Genomic DNA, 21,045 nt, shown 5'->3' on the forward strand with positions numbered 1-21,045 from the left:
TCACAAATCAGGACTTTTCCCCACCTACCCACTGCTAAGAGCTGGTTATTAAACATTTGCCAACACATCACTTAGATTGATTACTAGATGATCAGGTTTTATAATGCTATGTAAATATTTTTTCTCACTAAAAATAATTAAGTTATAATCTACATACAGTAAAATTCACTTTTTTAATCTACTGCTCTGTGACTTGTGAGAAATTTATACAGTCACATTATGACTACCACAATCAATATTTAGAACTGTTCCATTACCCCAGATAATTTTCTGTATGTCTTTAGAGTCAGCTCTAAAGTTGAATGTATCATGGTTATTTATCCATTCCCTAGTTAAAGGAAATTTGAGTTGTTCACAGTTTTTAGCAAATATGAATAAAACTGCTATAAACATATTTGTGCAGGTTTGTGTCTGAACATGGGTTTTCACTGACTTCGGGAGAAACCTTTCAGTATTTTAACAGTAAATGTAACATTAGCTATATTTGTAGATACCATTTATTAGATTAAGGAATTTTTCTTCTATTCCTACTTTGGTGTGAGGTTTTTTTGGTTTTGTTTTCTTTCTTTAATCAGGAATGACTATTACATTTCCATATCTACTTTTATGCATCTACTGAAATAATCATATGTCTGTCTCTGTTATGCAATGTGGTGAATTATGTTAATTGTCTCTGAATGTTAAATTAACCTTGAATTCCTATAATAGATACCATGTGTTTGTGATATTTAAAAAATTTATGTCTGGATTTTATTTGCTGTATTTTGTTTAGAACTTTTGAGTTTATCTTGATGACAGATACTGGCTTATGATTTTCCTTTTTTATAATGTCCTTGTCAGTTATTGGTATCAGAGTTGGTCTGACATAAAATAAGTTGAGAATGGTCTCTTATTTTCTGTTTCTTAGAAGTTTGTGTAAGATTGCTGTTCGTTGTTTTCTAAATGTTTAGAAGAGTTCACCAGGGAAGCTGAGCCTGGAGTTTCCTTTGCATGAAGGTTTTAAATTATGAATTTAATTTTTTCTAGGTGTAACAGTATTCATAGTTATTTGTCTTATGTGTTTTTTTATAAGTGATACTTTTAATTTGTTCATTTCATCAGTTATCAAATTTATTGTCATAAAATTACTCATAATATCCCCATATTATTTTAAAAATATCTGTAGGATCTATAGTATCTTTTGTTATATCTAATATGAGTAATTTGTGGGTTTTTTCTCTTATTTTCTTTGATCAGTCTTATATTATTAAGTTAATCTCACTGATCTCGATTTCTAGTTCATTTATTTTTGACCATTATTTCCTATCTTTTCTTGTCTTTGAATCTCATTAGATATTCTTTTTACTGTTTCTTGACATAGATATTAGCTTATGATTTTTTTCAAACATCTTTACTACTTTATGCATTTCAAAGTGTAAGTTTCCTCTAAGCAAGTTTTTTATATGTCATATTTTAAATATTTCAGTATAAATAAGATACTACGACCTAACATATTGATTCAATATTTATATGAAAAGGGTCAAAATAGCCAAGACTGATAGTAGTTAGAAGATAAGAGGGCTTGTCCTATTGATATATAACGGCTTTTCATAAAGCTATTTTGATGAATATAGTATAGTATTGGTGCTGTCAAAGACAAATTGACAAATAGATCAGACCATTCATCAGATCATTTAGTTCACAGTATTTTCTAGTTTTCATTATACTTTCTTCTTTATTCCATAGGTTATTTAGATTTATTGCTTAATTTCCAAACATTTAGAGATTTTCTTAATATCTTCTTGTTACTGATTTCTAGTTTAATTCCTTTATGATGAGATAACATATTCTTTATTATTGTAATTCTTTGAAGTTTATTGAGATCTGATTTATAAACCAGTACATAGGCTATTTGGTAAATGTTCCATATGAACTTAAAAAGAATGTGTGGTTTTATAATTACTAGATGTCAGATAGGTAAGGCTGGCTAATGATGCTGTTCAAATCTGCATATTTACTGATTTTTGTCTGAATTTTAAGACAGTGAAAAGAAAATTCCTAGAAAGAGAGAATGAACTAGAAGTATCTCAAGAACTGTCAAGCTTTATTGGTACTAATATCACAATAGCAATCATAACTATTAAAGAAACTGAAATGGCCAGGCGCGGTGGCTCACGACGGTAATCCCAGCACTTTGGGAGGCCGAGGTGGGCAGATCACTTGAGGTCAGGAGTTTGAGACCAGCCTGGCCAACATGGTGAAACCCCATCTCTACTAAAAATACAAAAAATTAGCCGGGTGTGGTGGCATGTGCCTGTAGTTCCAGATACTTGGGAGGCTGAGGCAGGAGAATTGCTTGAACCCGGGGGGCGGAGGTTGCAGTGAGCCGAGATCGCACCACTGCACTCCAGCCTGGGTGACAGAGTGAGACTCCATCTCAACAAAAGAAATTGAAGTGACAGTTAAAAATCATCTCACAAAGAAAACACCAGGTTCACAAAGTTTTACAGGTGAGTTCTATCAAAATTTCAAAGAACTGTTGACTCCAATCTTTTATTACAAACTTTTCTCTTTTTTTTTTTTCGTAAGATGGAGTCTCACTCTGTCACCCAGGCTGGAGTGCAGTGGTGTGATCTCGGCTCACTGCAACCTCTGCCTCCTGGGTTCAAGTGATTCTCCTGCCTCAGCCTCCCAAGTAGTTGGGACTACAGGCACGCACCACCATGGCCAGATAATTTTTGTGTTTTTGTTTGTTTTTAGTAGAGACAGGGTTTCACCATCTTGGCCAGGTTGGTCTCAAACTCTTGACCTCAAATGATCCGCCCACCTCGGCCTCCCAAAGTGCTGAGATTACAAGCATGAGCCACCATGCCCAGCTGCTAATTCATTTTATAAAGCTTGCATAACTTATATAATAAAACCACCCAAGGACAAAATAGGAAAGGAAAGTCATAGGCAACTCATTTATGAATATATATGCACAATTCCTAAACAAAATCTTAGCAAACTGAATCCAACATTATACTATACCCTGAGACTATTAGGTTTATATAAAAAGTGCAAATATATATTATTTGCTACATTGGTATGTTGGACGTGAAAAGCTATATGATCACCTCAATAGATGCAGAAGAGATTATTTGATAAAATCCATTATTTGTTTGTGATTTTTAGAAACTCTTAGTAAACTACACATAGAATTTCCTTCATCTGATATGATAAAATGTATCTACCAAACCAAGCCCAACAAAACTGTAACAGAAGTAACCCCAATAGGCAAATATTGGAGACATTCCCTTTAAAATCAGGAAGTTATGCCTACTGAAATCAAAAGTTATGCCTGTTATCACCCCTTCTATTCAACATTGCATTGAATGTCTAATAAGTTAAGAAAAAGAAAAGACAGACATAAAGATTGAAAAGTTGGAAACTGTCATTATTTGAAAATTGTATTTCTGTTTCTACATTTAAAAAACCCAAAAGTATCTACATAAATTTTACAGGAAATAATAAAGTTTAGTAAATGCTTCAATATGAGACGAATGCATTAAAGCTAATTGTAGTTCTTTATCCAAACAACAACTAGAAAGTATAACTAAAACAACAACAAATAAACCAGTCATAGTTAGCAACAAAAACTACAGTGCACCTGGGACTAAATGTAATAAACCTCTTCCTACTCCCCCAAATTATAAAAACATTACCAAAGGGAATTAAAGACCAAACATAGATGGAGAGCTAGATCATGTTAATGTATTGGAAGACTTAATCGCATGAAGGTATTGATTCATTTCAAACTGATCTATAAATGTAACTTCAGTAAAGAGTTCAACTAACAGATTGATTTTAATATTTATATGGAAAGGGTTAAAATAGCCAAGACCAATAATAATTAGAAGGATAAGAGGTGCTTGCCATACTACATATGATAACTTTCTATGAAGCTATTTTGATTAGGATAGTGTAATAATATTGGTGCTGGTGTAGAGAGAAATTGATGAATGGATCAGAATTGAGAGCTCAGAAATGAGTCAGTGTGTATGTGTGTGTATGTGTGCGTGTGTGTGTATGTAAAACTCTTACTTATGACAAAGATCTCATGGCAGACCACTTGAGGAAAGAAGGGGCTTTGACAGAGCTCTGAAAAAATTTGTTTCTCATATTAAAAAAAAAATGGCTTTTATCTTCCACCCTACAAATAACAACTTCTGATGGATTAGGAACTTAAGTATCAAAAGCAAACTTTAAAACTTAGAAAAGGCTGGGCACCGTGGTTCATGCCTGTAATGCCAGCACTTTGGGAGGCCAAGGCAGGTGGATCACTTGAGTCCAGGAATTTGAGACCAGCCTGAGCAACATGGTGAGACCCCATCTCTACAAAAAATACAGAAATTAGTGGGACTTGGTGGTGGTGTGTGCCTATAGTCCCATCTACTCGGGAGGTTGAGGTGGGAGGATCGATTGAGCTCAGGAAGCAGAGGTTGCAGTGAGCTGAGATCACACCACTGCACTCTGCCTGGGTAACAGAGTGAGACCCTGTCTCAAAAAACAAAAAACAAACTTAGAAGAATATATGTGACTATTGGCCGGGCGCGGTGGCTCACGCCTGTAATCCCAGCACTTTGGGAGGCCAAGGCGGGCGGATCACGAGGTCAGGAGATCAAGACCATCCTGGCTAACACGGTGAAACCCTGTCTGTACTAAAAATACCAAAAAAAAAAAAAAAAAAAAAAAAAAATGCGTGCTGGCGGGCGCCTGTAGTCCCAGCTATTCAGGAGGCTGAAGCAAGAGAATGGCGTGAACCCGGGAGGCGGAGCTTGCAGTGAGCCGAGATCGCGCCAGTGCACTCCAGCCTGGGCGACACAGCGAGACTCTGTCTCAAATAAATAAATAAATAAATAAATAAATAAATAAATAAATAAATAAATATAAAATAAAATAAAATAGAATATATGTGACTATCTTTCAGATCTTGTATGTGGAGTCATTTCTTAAACATGGTATACAAAATGTTAACCATAAAAGAAAATATTAGTAAAATCAATTACATTAAAATTAAGAATGCCTTTTCATCAATTATAGCTTAAGGAAAATGAAAAGGCAAACTCTTAGAAACTAGAAGGCTCTTGCTATGCATGTAACTAACAAAGGGATAGCATTCAAAATACATAAAGAACTACAAATCAGTAAGAAAAAGTTAAACTACCTAATAGAAAAACGGATAAAAGGAGATGCTTATCTTATTAGCAATTAGAGAAATGTATATCAAGACCACAGTGAGATACCATTTTATACCTCTGCAACTGACAAAAACAAAGTCAGATAAAACCAAGTGTTAGAAAGGATATGGATCAATAGGATGTTAAATTGCTGGCGGAAGTGAAACATTTATATAGCCACTTAGAAAAAGACAATTTTGCTCCATGTTTTAAAGTTGAATATTTGAAAAACTTACAACCCAGAAATTCCATTTCCATGTGCATTCTCCAGTACCTTTTGCGTGTGTGTAGTTTGTTACAAACAGTTATTTCAGTCTATAGAAAGTTATGATCTAGTTTTCTGCCCCAAAGCTGTTTCTCTATCCAAAATATTATGTCTAGCTTGGGTCTGTGATTCACATTTGTGTGCTCAGATCATAATTAAATCATAGGCAAGGAGCGTCATCAAATAAAATGTGTATTTGCTATTCTCAAAAAGGGCCTTTGTACTGAGACTGAAATTAGGTGGTAGGTAGGACTGTAATCAGACATGAATAGATAATAGTATTAATAACAGTCACCATTCATTAAGCATGTACTATTTGTCAGTTTCTTCAATCTTTATTTAATGGAAATTACTTTGTTTAGTCTTCACAAAGGCTTTCTGATATGGGTACCATTATTAATCTTTTTAAAATGGAGCATAGTGAGCCATTGGGAAGCTAAATAATTTCCACAACTTTATGTTGTAAATTGTAAGGCTGGGGTTTAAACAAAGGCTCTCTGACTCCGGCACCTGTGAAATGGCAATATAGAAGCTATTATCTTTCAGATAAAAAGTCAACTTTTCTTAACTTTGCAGAGAGAACAACTCTGATTCGTGGCTATAGGCAATGGTCGGTTGTCTCTAGATGCTTTGTACAATTGTTCAGAAAGTAGTGGTGTATGTTTATCTCTACTCATGCAAAACTAAAATTATATATTTTCAGTATTTCAATAGCATTATTTTATAGATGAACAGCAATAAAGTTATCAATGTGATATATATATATCAATGTGATCTGAAGACTTATTTAAAATTATGCCAAGAGATGATTGCCTTGCTTTTATCTAGTTATAAAACTTCTTATCAAATAGACATCATGAAGAATGTCTACCTAAAGATATTTTCAAAAATTTAGATAAAAGATTATTTAAGAGTCCAGTTTGTTTCAAAATTATTATCATTGTCTTAGTCACTTTGGGCTGCTGTAACAGAAAATCATAGACTGGGGTGGCTTAAACAACAAACATTTATTTCTCTCAGTTCTGGCAGCTGGATGAGATGAGAGTGCCTGCAGGACTGGGTTTTTTTGTAAGGGTCTTCCTCCTGGTTCATAGACTGCTTTCTTCATGTAGCCTCATAATTCAGAGAAAAGAGGCTCTGGTTCCTTAATTGCCTTATAAGGGAACTAACTCTATGATGGGAGACCCTCATGACTTAATCTAAGCCTAATCTAAGGCCTCCCAAAGGCCTCATCTCTAACATTGGGGATTAAGGTTTCTACAATAGCAATTATTGAGGGTTTCTTTGAGGCTAGGTCATGTATCTGATCTGAGGAATTAATTGGTGTATGTATAGACTTTCTGTTCTTATGATACAAAGCAAACGCGCCTATGTATGTATTGTCCAAAAGTTAATTGATTGCTGCCAAAGAGGCAGAATTTTTTTTTTATTGTAGTAGAAAGATCTGGGATGAAAGTCTTGACTCTTGCAATCTAATCCCAGGTTGGCAGTTACTGTCCATGTGAACTTGGACCTGTAATCTGTCACTTTCTAATAGTTGTGCTCTTGGGAAATTTAATTAGATTCTTAATTTTCTCATGTGTCAAAAATACAGATAATAATAAATACCATACTGGAACATTACAAAGATTAAATAAATAACATGAGAAAGATATAGAAATTCTATATGAGGAAGTCTACCATTTCCTTCCTTCTAAATTCCATTTCCATCTCTTGGGCAAGGTCAGTTACATCTTTGGCTTTAATTTCCTCATCTATAATAATATCAATAGCATGCTTGAGAATCTGTGATTCTGAGCCCTTCTATGTATTTCTTCCTATATATGTTCAGCTTTAAAAAGTATTGCAAGGATCCTTTATGTAAATAAGCTATTTCTAGGGGATAAAGAAAGTGTGAACTACAACCATTTTATTCCTCTGCTCCAAAAGTAGAGTGCTTTGCTTTGATTTTCTTTCTGACTCAGCAGACAGAGACATCTGCACTGACTTAGAGTTTTCTTGAAAAATTTTTTTGATTCAGTCATATGATCAGAAAGAACAAATGTAAGTCCTTCTGGAATGTAGTGTGAATGACATTAAAATATGTCATTAAAACAAACATTTCTTTTCTTTCTTTCTTTTTTAATTTTTCTTTTTTGAGACAGGGTCTCCCTCTGTTGCCCAGGCTGGAGTGCAGTGGCACAATCATATCTCACTGTAGCCTTGACCTCCTGGGCTCAACTGATCCTCCCACCCCCACCTCCTGAGAGCTGGGACCACAGGCACGTGCTACCACACCTGGCGAATTTTAAAATTTTTTGTATAGACAGGATCTCACTATGTTGCCCAGGGTACTCTTGACTCCTGGGCTCAAGCGATCCTCCCACCTCAGCCTCCCAAGGTGCTAGGATTACAGGCATGAGCCACTGCACCCAGCATAAAATGAGCATTTCTAATTCCAGTATGTTCCTGTGTCAGATGTTTGAGAGTTAAGAGGTGCATATACATTTCTTGGCACTTTGAGATGATTAGCTGAACCAGTCACTGCTCTGTTTAACAGGTGGATTTTCGGAAAAGACATATGAATGGAGCTCAGAAGAGGAGGAGCCAGTGAAAAAGGCAGGACCAGTCCAAGTCCTCATTGTCAAAGATGACCATTCCTTTGAGTTAGATGAAACTGCATTAAATCGGATCCTTCTCTCGGAGGCTGTCAGAGACAAGGAGGTTGTTGCTGTATCTGTTGCTGGAGCATTTAGAAAAGGAAAATCATTCCTGATGGACTTCATGTTGAGATACATGTACAACCAGGTATGCAGGAAGTACTTTAAAAAGTTTTCTTTCTTCTGTGCTTCTGTCACTTCGTGTTTTTATTTCATGGTGTTCAAAATTTTCATTTCTATTATTATGTACCCTATATACGAACCAGCTAAAGAAATGCTGTGGTGTAACCATTCCAACCTCAGTGCTTTGGGGACCAAACTACACAGACCAATTTTCTCTGAAGCTGCTTTGCTGCATTTCCCTTAGAATATAACTTATATTTTTATTCTTTTAAAAATAGGCATAGAATATTCTGATTATAAACTTAAATGTTATAGTGTTTAAAATGTCACATAACTTTTGTATTGTAATCACTTTTTTCCAACATTTAGTATGAAATATTTCAAGCATATAGCAAAGTTAAAAAAATTTTATACTAAACATCTTGGTATCCACTACCCAGATTCTACCATTAACATTAGTATTCCTGCTTTATCACTTATGACTCCATCTATTCATCCCTCTTTCCAGCCATCACTCCAAGTTATTCTTTGATGCATTTGAAAATAAATTGCTGGCTGGGCACTGTGGCTCACGCCTGTAATCCCAGCACTTTGGGAGGCCGAGGCGGGTGGATCACGAAGTCAAGAGATCAATACCATCCTGGCCAACACGGTGAAACCCCGTCTCTACTAAAAAAAAACACAAAAATTAGCTGCACATGTTTTCCTTGTCCTTCAAGGTTATTTTTCAGGCTTAGGGTTTTTATGAATATCTCAATGTAGATCATTGACCCAGAGTTAATGTTATGGAAATGTTATTATGCTAATTAATAATAATCACAATTTATTCATCGAAGTATGCATCCCAAGACATTTTTCCAGGTGATACCTTATTGGAAAAATTTCAATTTCTACCTCAATAGTAATTATTTATTGACTACCCGCTAAATGTCCTAGATTGTGCTAGGCACTATGGTGGATACCAAAGAAAACATACCATAGATTTTGCACTTAGGCATCTCATGGTTTGGCCAAGGAGACAGAATAACGATAGGTAAAATATTTAGAGCATCATTACATGGTGATATGGTGATCGATATATTTTTTTCTTTTCTTTCTTTTTTTTTGAGACGGAGTTTCACTCTTGTTACCCAGGCTGGAATGCAGTGGTGCAATCTTGGTTCACTGCACCTCTGCCTCCCGGGTTCAAGGATTCTCCTGCCTCAGCCTCCCAAGTAGCTGGGATTACAAGCATGCGCCACCACACCTGGCTAATTTTTTGTATTTTTAGTAGAGACAGGGTTTCACTATGTTGACCAGGCTGGTCTCAAACTGCTAACCTTGTGATCCACCTGCCTTGGCCTCCCAAAGTGCTCAGTTTACAGACATGAGCCACCATGCCCAGCCTGATCGATTTATTTCTAAGTGTAGTTCAGGGAAGGGCATATTATAGGCAAAAGTAACTGGAGAAAGCTTCATAGAGATATTGGGAGTTAGAATAGATTTTGAAGATGTGTGGATCTGGACCAGAAAAGGAAGAATGGACATTCTGGACCATGAGGAATAAGTATGATATATGTATTAAACAGAGTGTATACCTTCTTCCCTAGAGCGGAAATTAAGTATTGGAGATGAAGAAGAAATAAGATTGAATAGGTTATTGAGCCAGATAATAGAACAAATTCACAGAAGAACCAAAGCTCTTGATAAGGGTCTAAAATGCCTTTTAGAACAACATAGGATATAATTAAATACGTTTTTCTTTAAATTAGTTTATGTAGATTTTTTATCAGTCCAAGTAGTCCTCTCCCAAATTCCTCTGCATTTGTTAATGTAAGGTTTTATATTGGAGAATTATCTAATGAGATCTTCCAAAAACTAATAACTTATTCTCTGTAACAAATATCAAAATGGGGATAACTACTATCAACCAAGGTCACCAATTACTGACTTACTAAATCTATGGGATATTTTCCATGCCTTATCCAACTTGATCTTCAGCCTTTAAACAATTGATAAATTATTTAAATTTTTCCTATTCTCTCTTCCTTTGGCTTCTCAAACCCCACTTGTATCAGTACTTGTCTATTCCTTCCTGCTGTCCTGGCCCTGGTCAGGCCTCCAATCATATTTTTGACCTTTATTATAGCACCCTCACCTTTATCTTTCCTAGCTATCATTTCCCTTCCCTGCTAACTAGCCCTACCTACTTCTAGAATAGTATCTTTTCTACCACAACTATGATGATAATTCATCTCTGCTTCTTCATAACTTTCCGTTGCCTGCAGGATAAAATCTGACTCCCTTAAGCACCTTACAAGGCCTTTCAGAATCTGGCCATCTGTCCAGCGTCTTCCTGCTACTTGCTTCCTCCTCCCCCAAAACCAAAGCATAATATGCTCCCCACTTCCTTCCTTTCTGCCTCCCTGCCTGCCTGCCTTCCTTTCTGGAATGCCTTCTCCAAATTTGCTTCCCTGGAAAATTCCTAAATATTTTTCAAGTCTTAGCGCAAACATCCTATGTGGTCTTGCCTGACCAATGGTTAGTTATTTCTTTTCTATGCTACCATTTATGCATTATATATACTTCCATTTTGGCATGCATTTATTGCATCATAATGGTTTGTTTGCACGTCTGTCTCGCTGTTAGGCTGTGAATTTCCTCTGGTCTGCAATGATATCTTTTCATTTTTATATCCCCAGGACATATCAAAAATGTGGCAGATGGTTGCTCCTCTGTAATTATGTTTTGGATGAATAAAGTGATTGTATCAATGCAATAGATGTGCATATGTTGTTTCCTTTTAACTAGAATCGGAGAGGGATAAGAATCAGAATGAATGAATGGAAAAAACTATATACACATATCAAGTTCCATATCATAGACTTTATTATTTTATAGGAATCAGTTGATTGGGTTGGAGATTACAATGAACCATTGACTGGTTTTTCATGGAGAGGTGGATCTGAACGAGAGACCACAGGAATTCAGATATGGAGTGAAATCTTCCTTATCAATAAACCTGATGGTAAAAAGGTATGATGCTAACTTCCTAAATAAAATTGAGTTTTCACTTATAACAGTTACTAGTTTTTAGGATCCTTGAAGTTGCACTTTTGAAAATTAATTTTGACCATTTGACATGAAGCTTAAAGTAGGGTAGCATCCTATAGCATGATCTTGTTTCCCTTTCTTGTGATCAGGGTAGGCAAAATTATAACGATGACAGAACAGCAGATCAGCAAGTAACATCTGTATTTTGTTTCACTGCTATATAAAGTTTCTGTTATGTTGGATTACTAGTAAAAATTATAATAGTAATCAGCAGTTAATATTTTTATTTTCTGTGGCATTCATGGCATGTGTAAGAAATTATCTAAAATAGTATTCATTAATAATGGTTTGTTTTAGCTCTTATGATATTAATATTATGGTAACTCTAATGACCTAGATGTTCTATAAAATATCGATAATGTACTCTTCTTGCCTGTAGGTTGCAGTGTTATTGATGGATACTCAGGGAACCTTTGATAGTCAGTCAACTTTGAGAGATTCAGCCACAGTATTTGCCCTTAGCACAATGATCAGCTCAATACAGGTATGAAATAAACCCATTTTGATGATGTTTCTTTAACTAAAAATTGTGAGTATATGTGTTTCTACATACATGTGATAATGAGATAAACAACAGAAATTGGGAATCATATATATTGTTTGACTCAATTAGCATACCAGTTCTTGTGATTTCTATAAGAGTGGAATTGTTTTTGTTACTGTAGTCTAATTACTGACAAACTTTCAAATTGACTGCTTTGGTTAGAAAAGGTCATATTATCATATTGGGATTTTTGTTGTTGTTGTTTAAAGCCTACAATAAACTCAGTAACATAAATCTTATATGCGTATACATTGAGACCATCTATTATAAGTTATGTTTAATGAAACAGTATTTATAAATTTTGTTCTACATAGCCAGTAGAAACATTTCTAAATGTAAAAACATTTACATGTGTTCATAGCTTTTAAAAGCACCTTAATGTACATTTAGGAAAGTAAATATCTTGTATATAAAATTTATCTTTCTTTCCTTTCCTTTTTTCTTTCACTTTTTTAAAAGTCTTATTTTTGAGGTTATTGTGGGCTTTCTAAATTGTCCTGAAAATCCTTGTAGAGTTTTATTAGAACCATAGAACCCATAGCATAAAAGATTTTAAGACTATTTTTAGATATTTTCTATCCACTGGCAAAAGCAAAAAGAGAGAGTGGCCAAGGAACAGAGCAGATCAATAAAAAAAGGTAAGATAGCTTAAAAAGGCAGAAAAGGCAAAGGAGTTAGGATGAGTGAGTCAAGGCTGAAATTATAAGCAAGCATAGAGAATGGAGCTAGTGAACCAGCAACGAGGGCGTCATATGTGGTTAGGACAACCAAGACAGGGTAAACAGAAGGAGGAAGGAAAGACTGAATTTATTAAATAAAGGACTTTAAAAGTCATAAAAAAAGTCATGGTTATAACCTATTTAATCAACTTTTTAAAATTAACTTTTCTTTCAGTTGACAAATAAAAATGATATATATTGGCCAGTCATGGTGGCTCACGCCTGTAATCCCAGCACTTTGGGAGGCCGAGGCGGGCGGATCATGAGGTCAGGAGATCGAGACCATCCTGGCCAACACGGTGAAACACCATCTCTACTAAAAATACAAAAAATTAGCCGGGCGTGGTGGCGGGCGCCTGTAGTCCCAGCTACTCGGGGGGCTGAGGCAGGAGAATGGCGTAAAGCCTGGAGGCGGAGCTTGCAGTGAGCCGAGATTGCGCCACTGCACTCCAACCTGGGCGACAAGGCGAGACTCCCGTCTCAAAAAAATATATATATATATATTTATTATGTACAATATGATATTTTGAATACACACATTGTATAAGCCTTTAAAATACCAACTTAATTAATCTAATTTTTTATAATTCACAGTGTAAGCCATATTTATACAAGCCTACTTAAACCAGATTGACTTTGCCTTTTCAGTATTACTCATTATTTATATTTGACCTGAATACATTGAATATTTTCATAGAAAAATCTGCTAACTCCTTAGTAATGACTATTTTTTTATTATGTGAGAAATGATGATCTGTTATTTAAATAAATATACAAAGTATTCTTTTTATATCGGTACATAAACATATAAGCCTCCTTAACTTTTCTTTGAAGTTAATGATATTTATTCCCCTCAAAAAATGTCATCTTAATGCTGTTATCGCATATGTATAAGGATGTGAGCATGATATTCAAAACCTAACTTCCATGTGATGAAACTCTGTATAGACATAAATAAAATGATTAATTGTGAAGAAGTCAACATGATTTTTCAAAACAAAATTTTCCATACAGCTTGCTGAGATTTAGATTGTTATTATTTTTGTCTTGGTTGGAAGAATGAGTTTTTTTGACTAATTGCGTAAATTAGGTTCATAAAATAATTTTAATATTCCGTCTCCAGAGCAGGTGACTACTGTATTTCTGGAATCATTTTATAATCATTGTACATTCCTTATTGTCTTTCAAGCTTATTTTACTTCTCTCTCAAGGTCTACAAATATCATCATGTAAGCATGTATGTAAGAGAGTTCATTTTTGTGGTAACTGATATTTTTAAAAGTAGGGATGATGAAGTAAGTGCTTAGGATGATGCCAATTATCTTATCATTGTGATTTTATTTCTTTATCAAGGTATATAACTTATCCCAAAATGTCCAGGAGGATGATCTTCAGCACCTCCAGGTAACAATATTTATTTTCTTTTTTGTGTATCTGGTAGTCTTTGGAACATGTATAGCTGAACTTTGGGGAATGATTTCAAAACATAATCAGAATCTGATTCTGCTGTTTAAACAGGAACTATTGGCCTAATTAGCTGCCTGGTAATTACTGCCTGAGACTGGTTAATTTATAAAGGAAAGAGGTTTAATTGACTCACAGTTCAGCATGGCTGGAAAGGCCTCAGGAAATTTACAGTCATGGCCGAAGGCAAAGGGGAAGAAGGCACCTTCTTCACAAGGCAGCAGGAGGAGCCCCTTATAAAACCATGAGAACTGTGAGAACTCACTCACTATGGCGAGAACAGCGAGAACAGCGTGGGGGAAACAACCTCCATGATTCAATTACCTTCACCTGGTCTCTCGCTTGACACGTGGGGATTATGGGGATTACAATTTAAGATGAGATTTGGGTGGGGACACAAAGCCTCACCATATCAATAAGTAACTACCTTTCTCCCTAATTTGACATCAAATTTAATCTATTTTTTAGAAAAAGAGTCACATTGCAAGTCACAGACATTAAAAAAAACACAACTGAGGTGATAACGTTCAATCTAGCCTCAGGAAAACTACAGAGCAATCACCGCTCCGAAAGGAGCAGAAACAAAGAAGCAGAGTTTCGGTTTACAACTGGCGACAGTACTGAGAAAGTTCCCAGGACTAAGGAGCACAACTCTCTAGGTTTATTATGCTCTGGGCACAGCATATGTTTCTTCTCCTCTTTCAAATTCATTTCAAGATTCTCCAGGGCCGGGTGCAGTGGCTCATGCCTGTAATCCCAGCAGTTTAGGAGGCTGAGGCAGGTAGATTGCTTGAGCCCAGGAGTTTGAGACCAGCCTGGGCAACATGGTGAAACCCTATCTCTACCAAAAATACAAAAATTAGCCAGGCAGGCGTGGTGGTGCATACCTGTGGTCCCAGCTACTCAGTAGGCTGAGGTAGGAGGATTACTTGAGCCGGGGAGGTCAAGGCTGCAGTGAGCAGAGATCATGCCACTGCACTCCAGCCTGGGTGACAGAGTGAAACCCTGTCTCAAAAAAAAAAAAAAAGAAAGAAAGAAAAAGACGAAGAAAAGGAAAAGGACTCTCCATTTCTTTAGCTAAATGCCTAATGCTTTTGTAGTAATCCAAGCCATTGTGCCATTAAATTTCCTCAGGCAACAGCTTTTGTAAATATATCCTACATAGTTTACAGCTCTCTGGTCTAATTTATGCAAGTTCTGCTTCTAAAGGTCATTTAGCATGTTCCCTTCTTCCGTTTTGTCCCCCACAAAAAAATTAACCCACATTCTAGATATAAAAAGTGTTCATTTTAAAATATAAAAGTGTTAATTTTAAAAATAAAATGAAAATTTTATTCTTAAATATACTTTATGTCTTTCATTCTTAAATATCTAATTACCGTGGCTCTGCTTTACCTATCCAATGCTTATTTCCTGAAAATTATTATTAGAATCTTCTTAATATAATATTCTGTTATACCTAGAGGGAAAAGTAAATGAAAGAAAGCCAAGAGTTAAAACTTTGCAGGTGCTAAAGTTCTCTCTCTCTCTCTCTGTGTATGTGTGTGTGTGTAATTTTTTTTCTAGCTTTTCACTGAGTATGGCAGACTGGCAATGGAGGAAACATTCCTGAAGCCATTTCAGGTAAGTGAGTGTTAAATGATGGTAAATTCTTACTAGATTTTCCTGAAGACTGTAACCAGGTATGTTAATTAGGGTCATGTTTCCTTCTCTTTTTATTTCATTGAGGAAACATTTTTGACCTATTTTATGCTATTTGATGCAATATAGAATGAGATAGAAATGAGGAAATAGAATTTTTAAGAATTATTTTTTAAAAAAGAAATGTGGAAATGAAAGATGAATTAGGCATTCTGGTTCCAGGCAAAATGTCAGCTTTTTTTTTCCTGAACTCAAAGTGACTCTCAAAGTGCTGGGATTACAGGTGTGAGCCCCTGGGCCTAGCCTCATTTATGTACAAAAGTTAAACATCCAGCCATATCTTATGAGATGTATTAAAACATAAGAATGTGTTCATTTGAAAATAAAAGGATGGAAAAAGATATATCAGCCACATACTAAGTGAAGGAAAACAAGTGTCTATATTTTTGTGAGACTTCAAGTCTGTAAGAATTATTTAGAATAGAGAAGTTCATAATAATAAAAGGTTATTTCACCAGGAAAATACAAGAATTCTAGTCAGGCATGGTAGCACATTCCTGTAATCCCAGCTACTCAGATAGCTGTGGTGGGAGGATCACTTGACCCCAGGAGTTTGAGTCCAGCCTGGGCAACATAGTGAGAGACTCTATCTCTTGAAAAAAAAAATTCTATGACAAATAGCCTCAAAATATATAAAGATCAATAGAACCATAAGAAGAAATGAGTAAATCCACTGGAACACAGCTCTCCTAACTATTGATAAGTCAAGTAAACAGAAAATGAGTAACAATAGAGAAGATGTGAAACCTAGGGCTAACAAGCTTGCTTTATGGTACATGCATAGAATAGTGTAAGTAACAAAGAAAACACATTACTCTTAAGCATGCAAGGTGTATGTACAAAAATTTACCACATATTAAGCCACAAAGCAGGTGTCCACAAATTTCGAAGGATTGAATTCATACTGATCTCATTCTGTCATCACAGGACAATTTAGTTAAAAGTTAGTAAGAAAGTGCTAATTTTAAGAAGCATATTTTGGAAATTTAAGCACACACTTCAAAAATAATTCATGGGTTAAGTTAAACTCATAATAGTTATATGAAAATACTGCAAATTGAGTGCTTGAAAGAAAACATACATATTGAACATTAAATGCTATCATGAAAATGGTACTTAGAGGGAAAAAATATAGCCATAAAAGTTTTATATTAGAAAAGAAGAAAGGCAGAAAATTAGCGATAAGTACAAATTAAGAAGAAAAAATAGGCTGGGCGCATTGGCTCACGCCTGTAATCCCAGCACTTTGGGAGGCTGAGGCAGGTGGATTGCTTGAGGTCAGGAGTTCAAGACCAGCCTGACCAATATGGTGAAACCCCGTCTCTACTAAAAATACAAAATTTAGCTGGGCATGGTGGTGGGCACCTGTAATTCCAGCTACTCTGGAGGCTGAGGCAGGAGAATCACTTGAACCTGGGAGTGGAGGTTGCAGTGAGCCAAGATTGCACCATTGCACTCCAGCCTGGGCGGCAGAGTAAGACTCTGTCTCAAAAAAAGAAAAAATAATAACAGACAAAACCTAATGAAAATAAGAAAGAACATTTATAAAAGCTGTATGTCTCAGGATGGATCAATTTTAACAACATAATGTGGACTGGAAAAAAGCTAGTTGCCAAAGACTATTTACAGTAGGATAGCATTTTTTATAAAGGTCCAAAATGAGCAAAACTAAACAATATGTTAAGAATATAAACACGTGTGATAAAACTATTTAAAAAGCAAAATTAAAGTAGTATTTACTACCGGAGAGGAGAAATGGAGATGTATCAGGAAGGGACGCACAGGAAGCTTCAATGTTATTGGCATTTTCAATTATTTAAGCTGGTTTGTGGGTTCACAAGTATTTATTTTATTAATCTGCTTAATAGCATACATATATGTTACATGCATTCTTTTGTAGGTATCATATTATGTGATAACATTTTTAAATTTTAAAAAATCAATAGTGTTTATTTTTTTTTTGAGACGGAGTCTCACTCTGTCGCCCAGGCTGGAGTGGTGCGATCTCGGCTCACTGCAAGCTCAACTTCCCGGATTCACGCCATTCTCCTGCCTCAGCCTCCCGAGTAGCTGAGACTACAGGTGCCCGCCACCACACCCAGCTAATTTTTTTGTATTTTTAGTAGAGACAGGGTTTCACCATGTTAACCAGGATGGTCTTGATCTCCTGACCTCATGATCCGTCCATCTCGGCCTCCCAAAGTGCTGGGATTACAGGCGTGAGCCACCGCACCCGGCCAATAACGTTTCTTAAAACCAGCAATTACAACTAGCAAATATAAGTTTTAAAATATATATACCATTCACAATAGCAAAACAAAACAAAAATCTTTAGTAATTAGTCACCAAAATATAAAGACATTTCTGGAGAAAAATTCAAAGGTCTATTAAAGACCATAAAGAAAAAAATTGTATAAACCAAAGAGGTATAATATGATCACAGATGGTATGATTTAATGTTGTGGAGAATTTAATTCTCAACAAATTAGTCAAACTCAGTGCAATTATAATTGAAATTACAATAGGATTTTTGTATATTTTCTACAACTCATATGGAAGAATTAAGTCTTGTTTTGATTTAAGAGTCAGGTTTTTTTTTTTTTTTTTTTTTGAGACGGAGTTTTGCTGTTGTTGTCCGGGCTGGAATGCATGCAATGGCTTGATCTCGGCTCACTGCAACCTCTGCCTCCCGGGTTCAAGTGATTCTCCTGCCTCAGCCTCCCAAGTAGCTGGGATTACAGGTGCCCACCGTCATGCCCGGCTAATTTTTTTGTGTTTTTGGTAGAGATGGGGTTTCACCATGTTAGCCAGGATGGTCTCGAACTCCTGACCTCAGGTTATCTGCCCACCTCGGCCTCCGAAAGTGCTGGGATTACAGGTGTGAGCCACTGCACCCGGCCTTAAGTCAGTTTTTAAGAAGACGATCTAAATTAGAGGGCTCAATACACACTAAAAAGCCATAGCAATGAAACTGGTGAAGTCCTACACAGATACAAGAGCAAAGCTCAGTGGAACTAAACAGTTTAAATACACTCATATATATATGGGAGCCTGGTAGTCAATAGAGGTGGCATCATAAACTGGTGGGAAATAAATGGGTTACTAGTTGGGTTTGGAAAAACAAGTTCACTATTTGGAGAAAGAGCTGGATTTTTACTAAATACTGTAATAGAAGTAATCTCCAGATGGATCAAAGAACTAAATATGAAAGTTAAAACTATAAAGCTAATAAAAGAAAGTGCTAGAGAATATTTTTCTGAACTGAGGTGAAGAAGCATTTGTTAGACCCTCCAAAATAAACCATGTAGTAAAAAATGGATGCATATTACTACATCAAAATTAAGTATTTCTACTTATCAAAGGACTTTATAATCAAAATGAACAGATTGGTAGAAGATATTGACAATGTCAAAGTCAACAAAAGATTACTAAGCAGAACATACGGGAAACTTTTGCAAGTAACCAAAACCTGGTTCCCAATCAGAAAACAGGCAAAGAATATTAATAGACAAGGCATAGAAAGGAAACCTGAATGGCTAATACATTTTTGAAGGGATGTCAAGTCTCACTGATAATGAGATAAATATTAAAACAATAATGAAATACCACTTTACACTCATTAAATAGGCAAAAAGTCGAACATGGAGACAATACCAAATGAAAGCTAGGATTTGGGTAAATGGGAACACTCAGGCCCTATTGTTGAAAGTGCAGATTGGAGCAGCCATTCCATGGAGCAGAGGAAATATATAAGGATATTTATTGATAGAGTAATAGTAGCAGGAATTTGGAGACAACTTAGGTGTCCATCACTAGAAGAACGGATACATAAAAATATGGGGAAAAGCATACTCTGGAGTACTTTGCAACATCTAAAGGCAATGAACCAAAAGTACATAGAGTAGCATGAATAGAATGTTAAAATTTGTACAGAAGTAGGCAGAAAAAAGTATGAGATTTATAACATGATACTATTTATGCATATTTAAAATGCTGTACATACACAAAATAATATATATTAAAGTGAGTGTGGGTGGGAATGAATAGTTGAGGAATGGGAGTGAGGATCTGGGAAAAATATGATGAAGTAAAGTAGCATGGAGAGATGATGTATGCTGTGATGAAGGGGTATGAATTCTCCCGAGGGCTCAGGAACCTGGTGTGGGGAGGAGGTGAGGTAGAATAAAACCAGTCTTGCTTGCAGTCTTCTATATGATTTACAATATCTACTAGACTCTGTTGTCTTTTTTTTTTTTTATCATTTGTTAGGTTGATCGTTGAAGTGTTATATGGTAATTAGGCTATTGTTTTGATTTTCTTCTTCTCTAACTTGTTACTCAGAACCACTGGCAAACCAGAGTAGGGGACTCCACTGTAAATTACAGAAAGGGACTTTAGGTCTTACCAGCAGATGTCACTGCTCCTTACATTTTGCCAGAAACATTAAAACTGGAAAAGACTAATCAATGCTCTAATAAAATAGATGAGAGATAAAGATTGATAGAGTTGCGGCTTTTGGTTAAAAAAAAAAAAAAAGAGTTGAAAACAAACACTGGAAAAAAACTTTAAGAGATTACCCTAGTTAGTAAACTGTTGACATTATGAAATGTCAGTGAAAAAAGTTTTCACTGACTGAGTCAACAATGACTCCTAAACATGTTTGGACTTGTAACTCTAACTATCTGAAATTGAAATGCGAAGCTCATTAAGTAGTAAAGGTGGCATCCAAAGCCATTTTATAGTATTTTAGATTAAAGCAACCAAATCCAAAACAAAAAATACTATACATTATAAAATCAAAAGATAAAATGCAAATACATTCAAATTTCAAAACATATATGAGTTAAATAATTCACATTTCAATTAGAAAAAGCATAGTGAAAAATTGCAAAGTAAAATAACTTTTAAATGAAATTTCAATTCAGCAATCTTTTTTAGCAGGTCACTTCTATCCTCTTCTCTCTGATAAGTTAACAGCTTTATTCATTTGGGTAAAAGTGTGGGGAAATTTTAAACATTGCCTGAGAAAGTAAGGTGAGGGATAATGAAATTTTAAAAATAATTTTATATTAAAATTAAACTAAGGCCAGGTGCGGTGGCTTATGCCTGCAATTCCAGTACTTTGGGAAGAGGAGGCAGGAAAATTGCTTGGAGACCAGAAGTTTGAGATGAGCCTGAGCAACATAGTGAGACTCTATCTCTACAAAAAGTGTAAGAAAAAAAAATCCACAAACAACTACAGCACCTGTAGTCCCAGCTATTTGGAGGGGGGCTGAAGTGGGAGGATCACTTGAGCCCC

At 35.6% G+C, this 21,045-nt stretch overlaps 1 protein-coding gene across 5 annotated transcripts in view; it reads left to right on the forward strand.

The window, feature by feature from the left end:
- The window catches only part of ATL1 (atlastin GTPase 1), a 102,060-nt gene that overhangs the window by 47,215 nt on the left and 33,800 nt on the right, over positions 1-21,045 (forward strand). For all 5 annotated transcript variants that reach the window (XM_054447629.2, XM_054447627.2, XM_054447628.2 and 2 more), the window contains 5 exons: positions 8,003-8,250; positions 11,106-11,240; positions 11,698-11,802; positions 13,935-13,985; positions 15,612-15,668. In XM_054447629.2, the coding sequence (XP_054303604.1) occupies positions 8,003-8,250; positions 11,106-11,240; positions 11,698-11,802; positions 13,935-13,985; positions 15,612-15,668 (596 nt within the window). The remainder of the gene's footprint in view (positions 1-8,002; positions 8,251-11,105; positions 11,241-11,697; positions 11,803-13,934; positions 13,986-15,611; positions 15,669-21,045) is intronic.

This window comes from Pongo pygmaeus, chromosome 15 (assembly GCF_028885625.2).
Source record: "Pongo pygmaeus isolate AG05252 chromosome 15, NHGRI_mPonPyg2-v2.0_pri, whole genome shotgun sequence".
Lineage (NCBI taxonomy): Eukaryota > Metazoa > Chordata > Mammalia > Primates > Hominidae > Pongo > Pongo pygmaeus.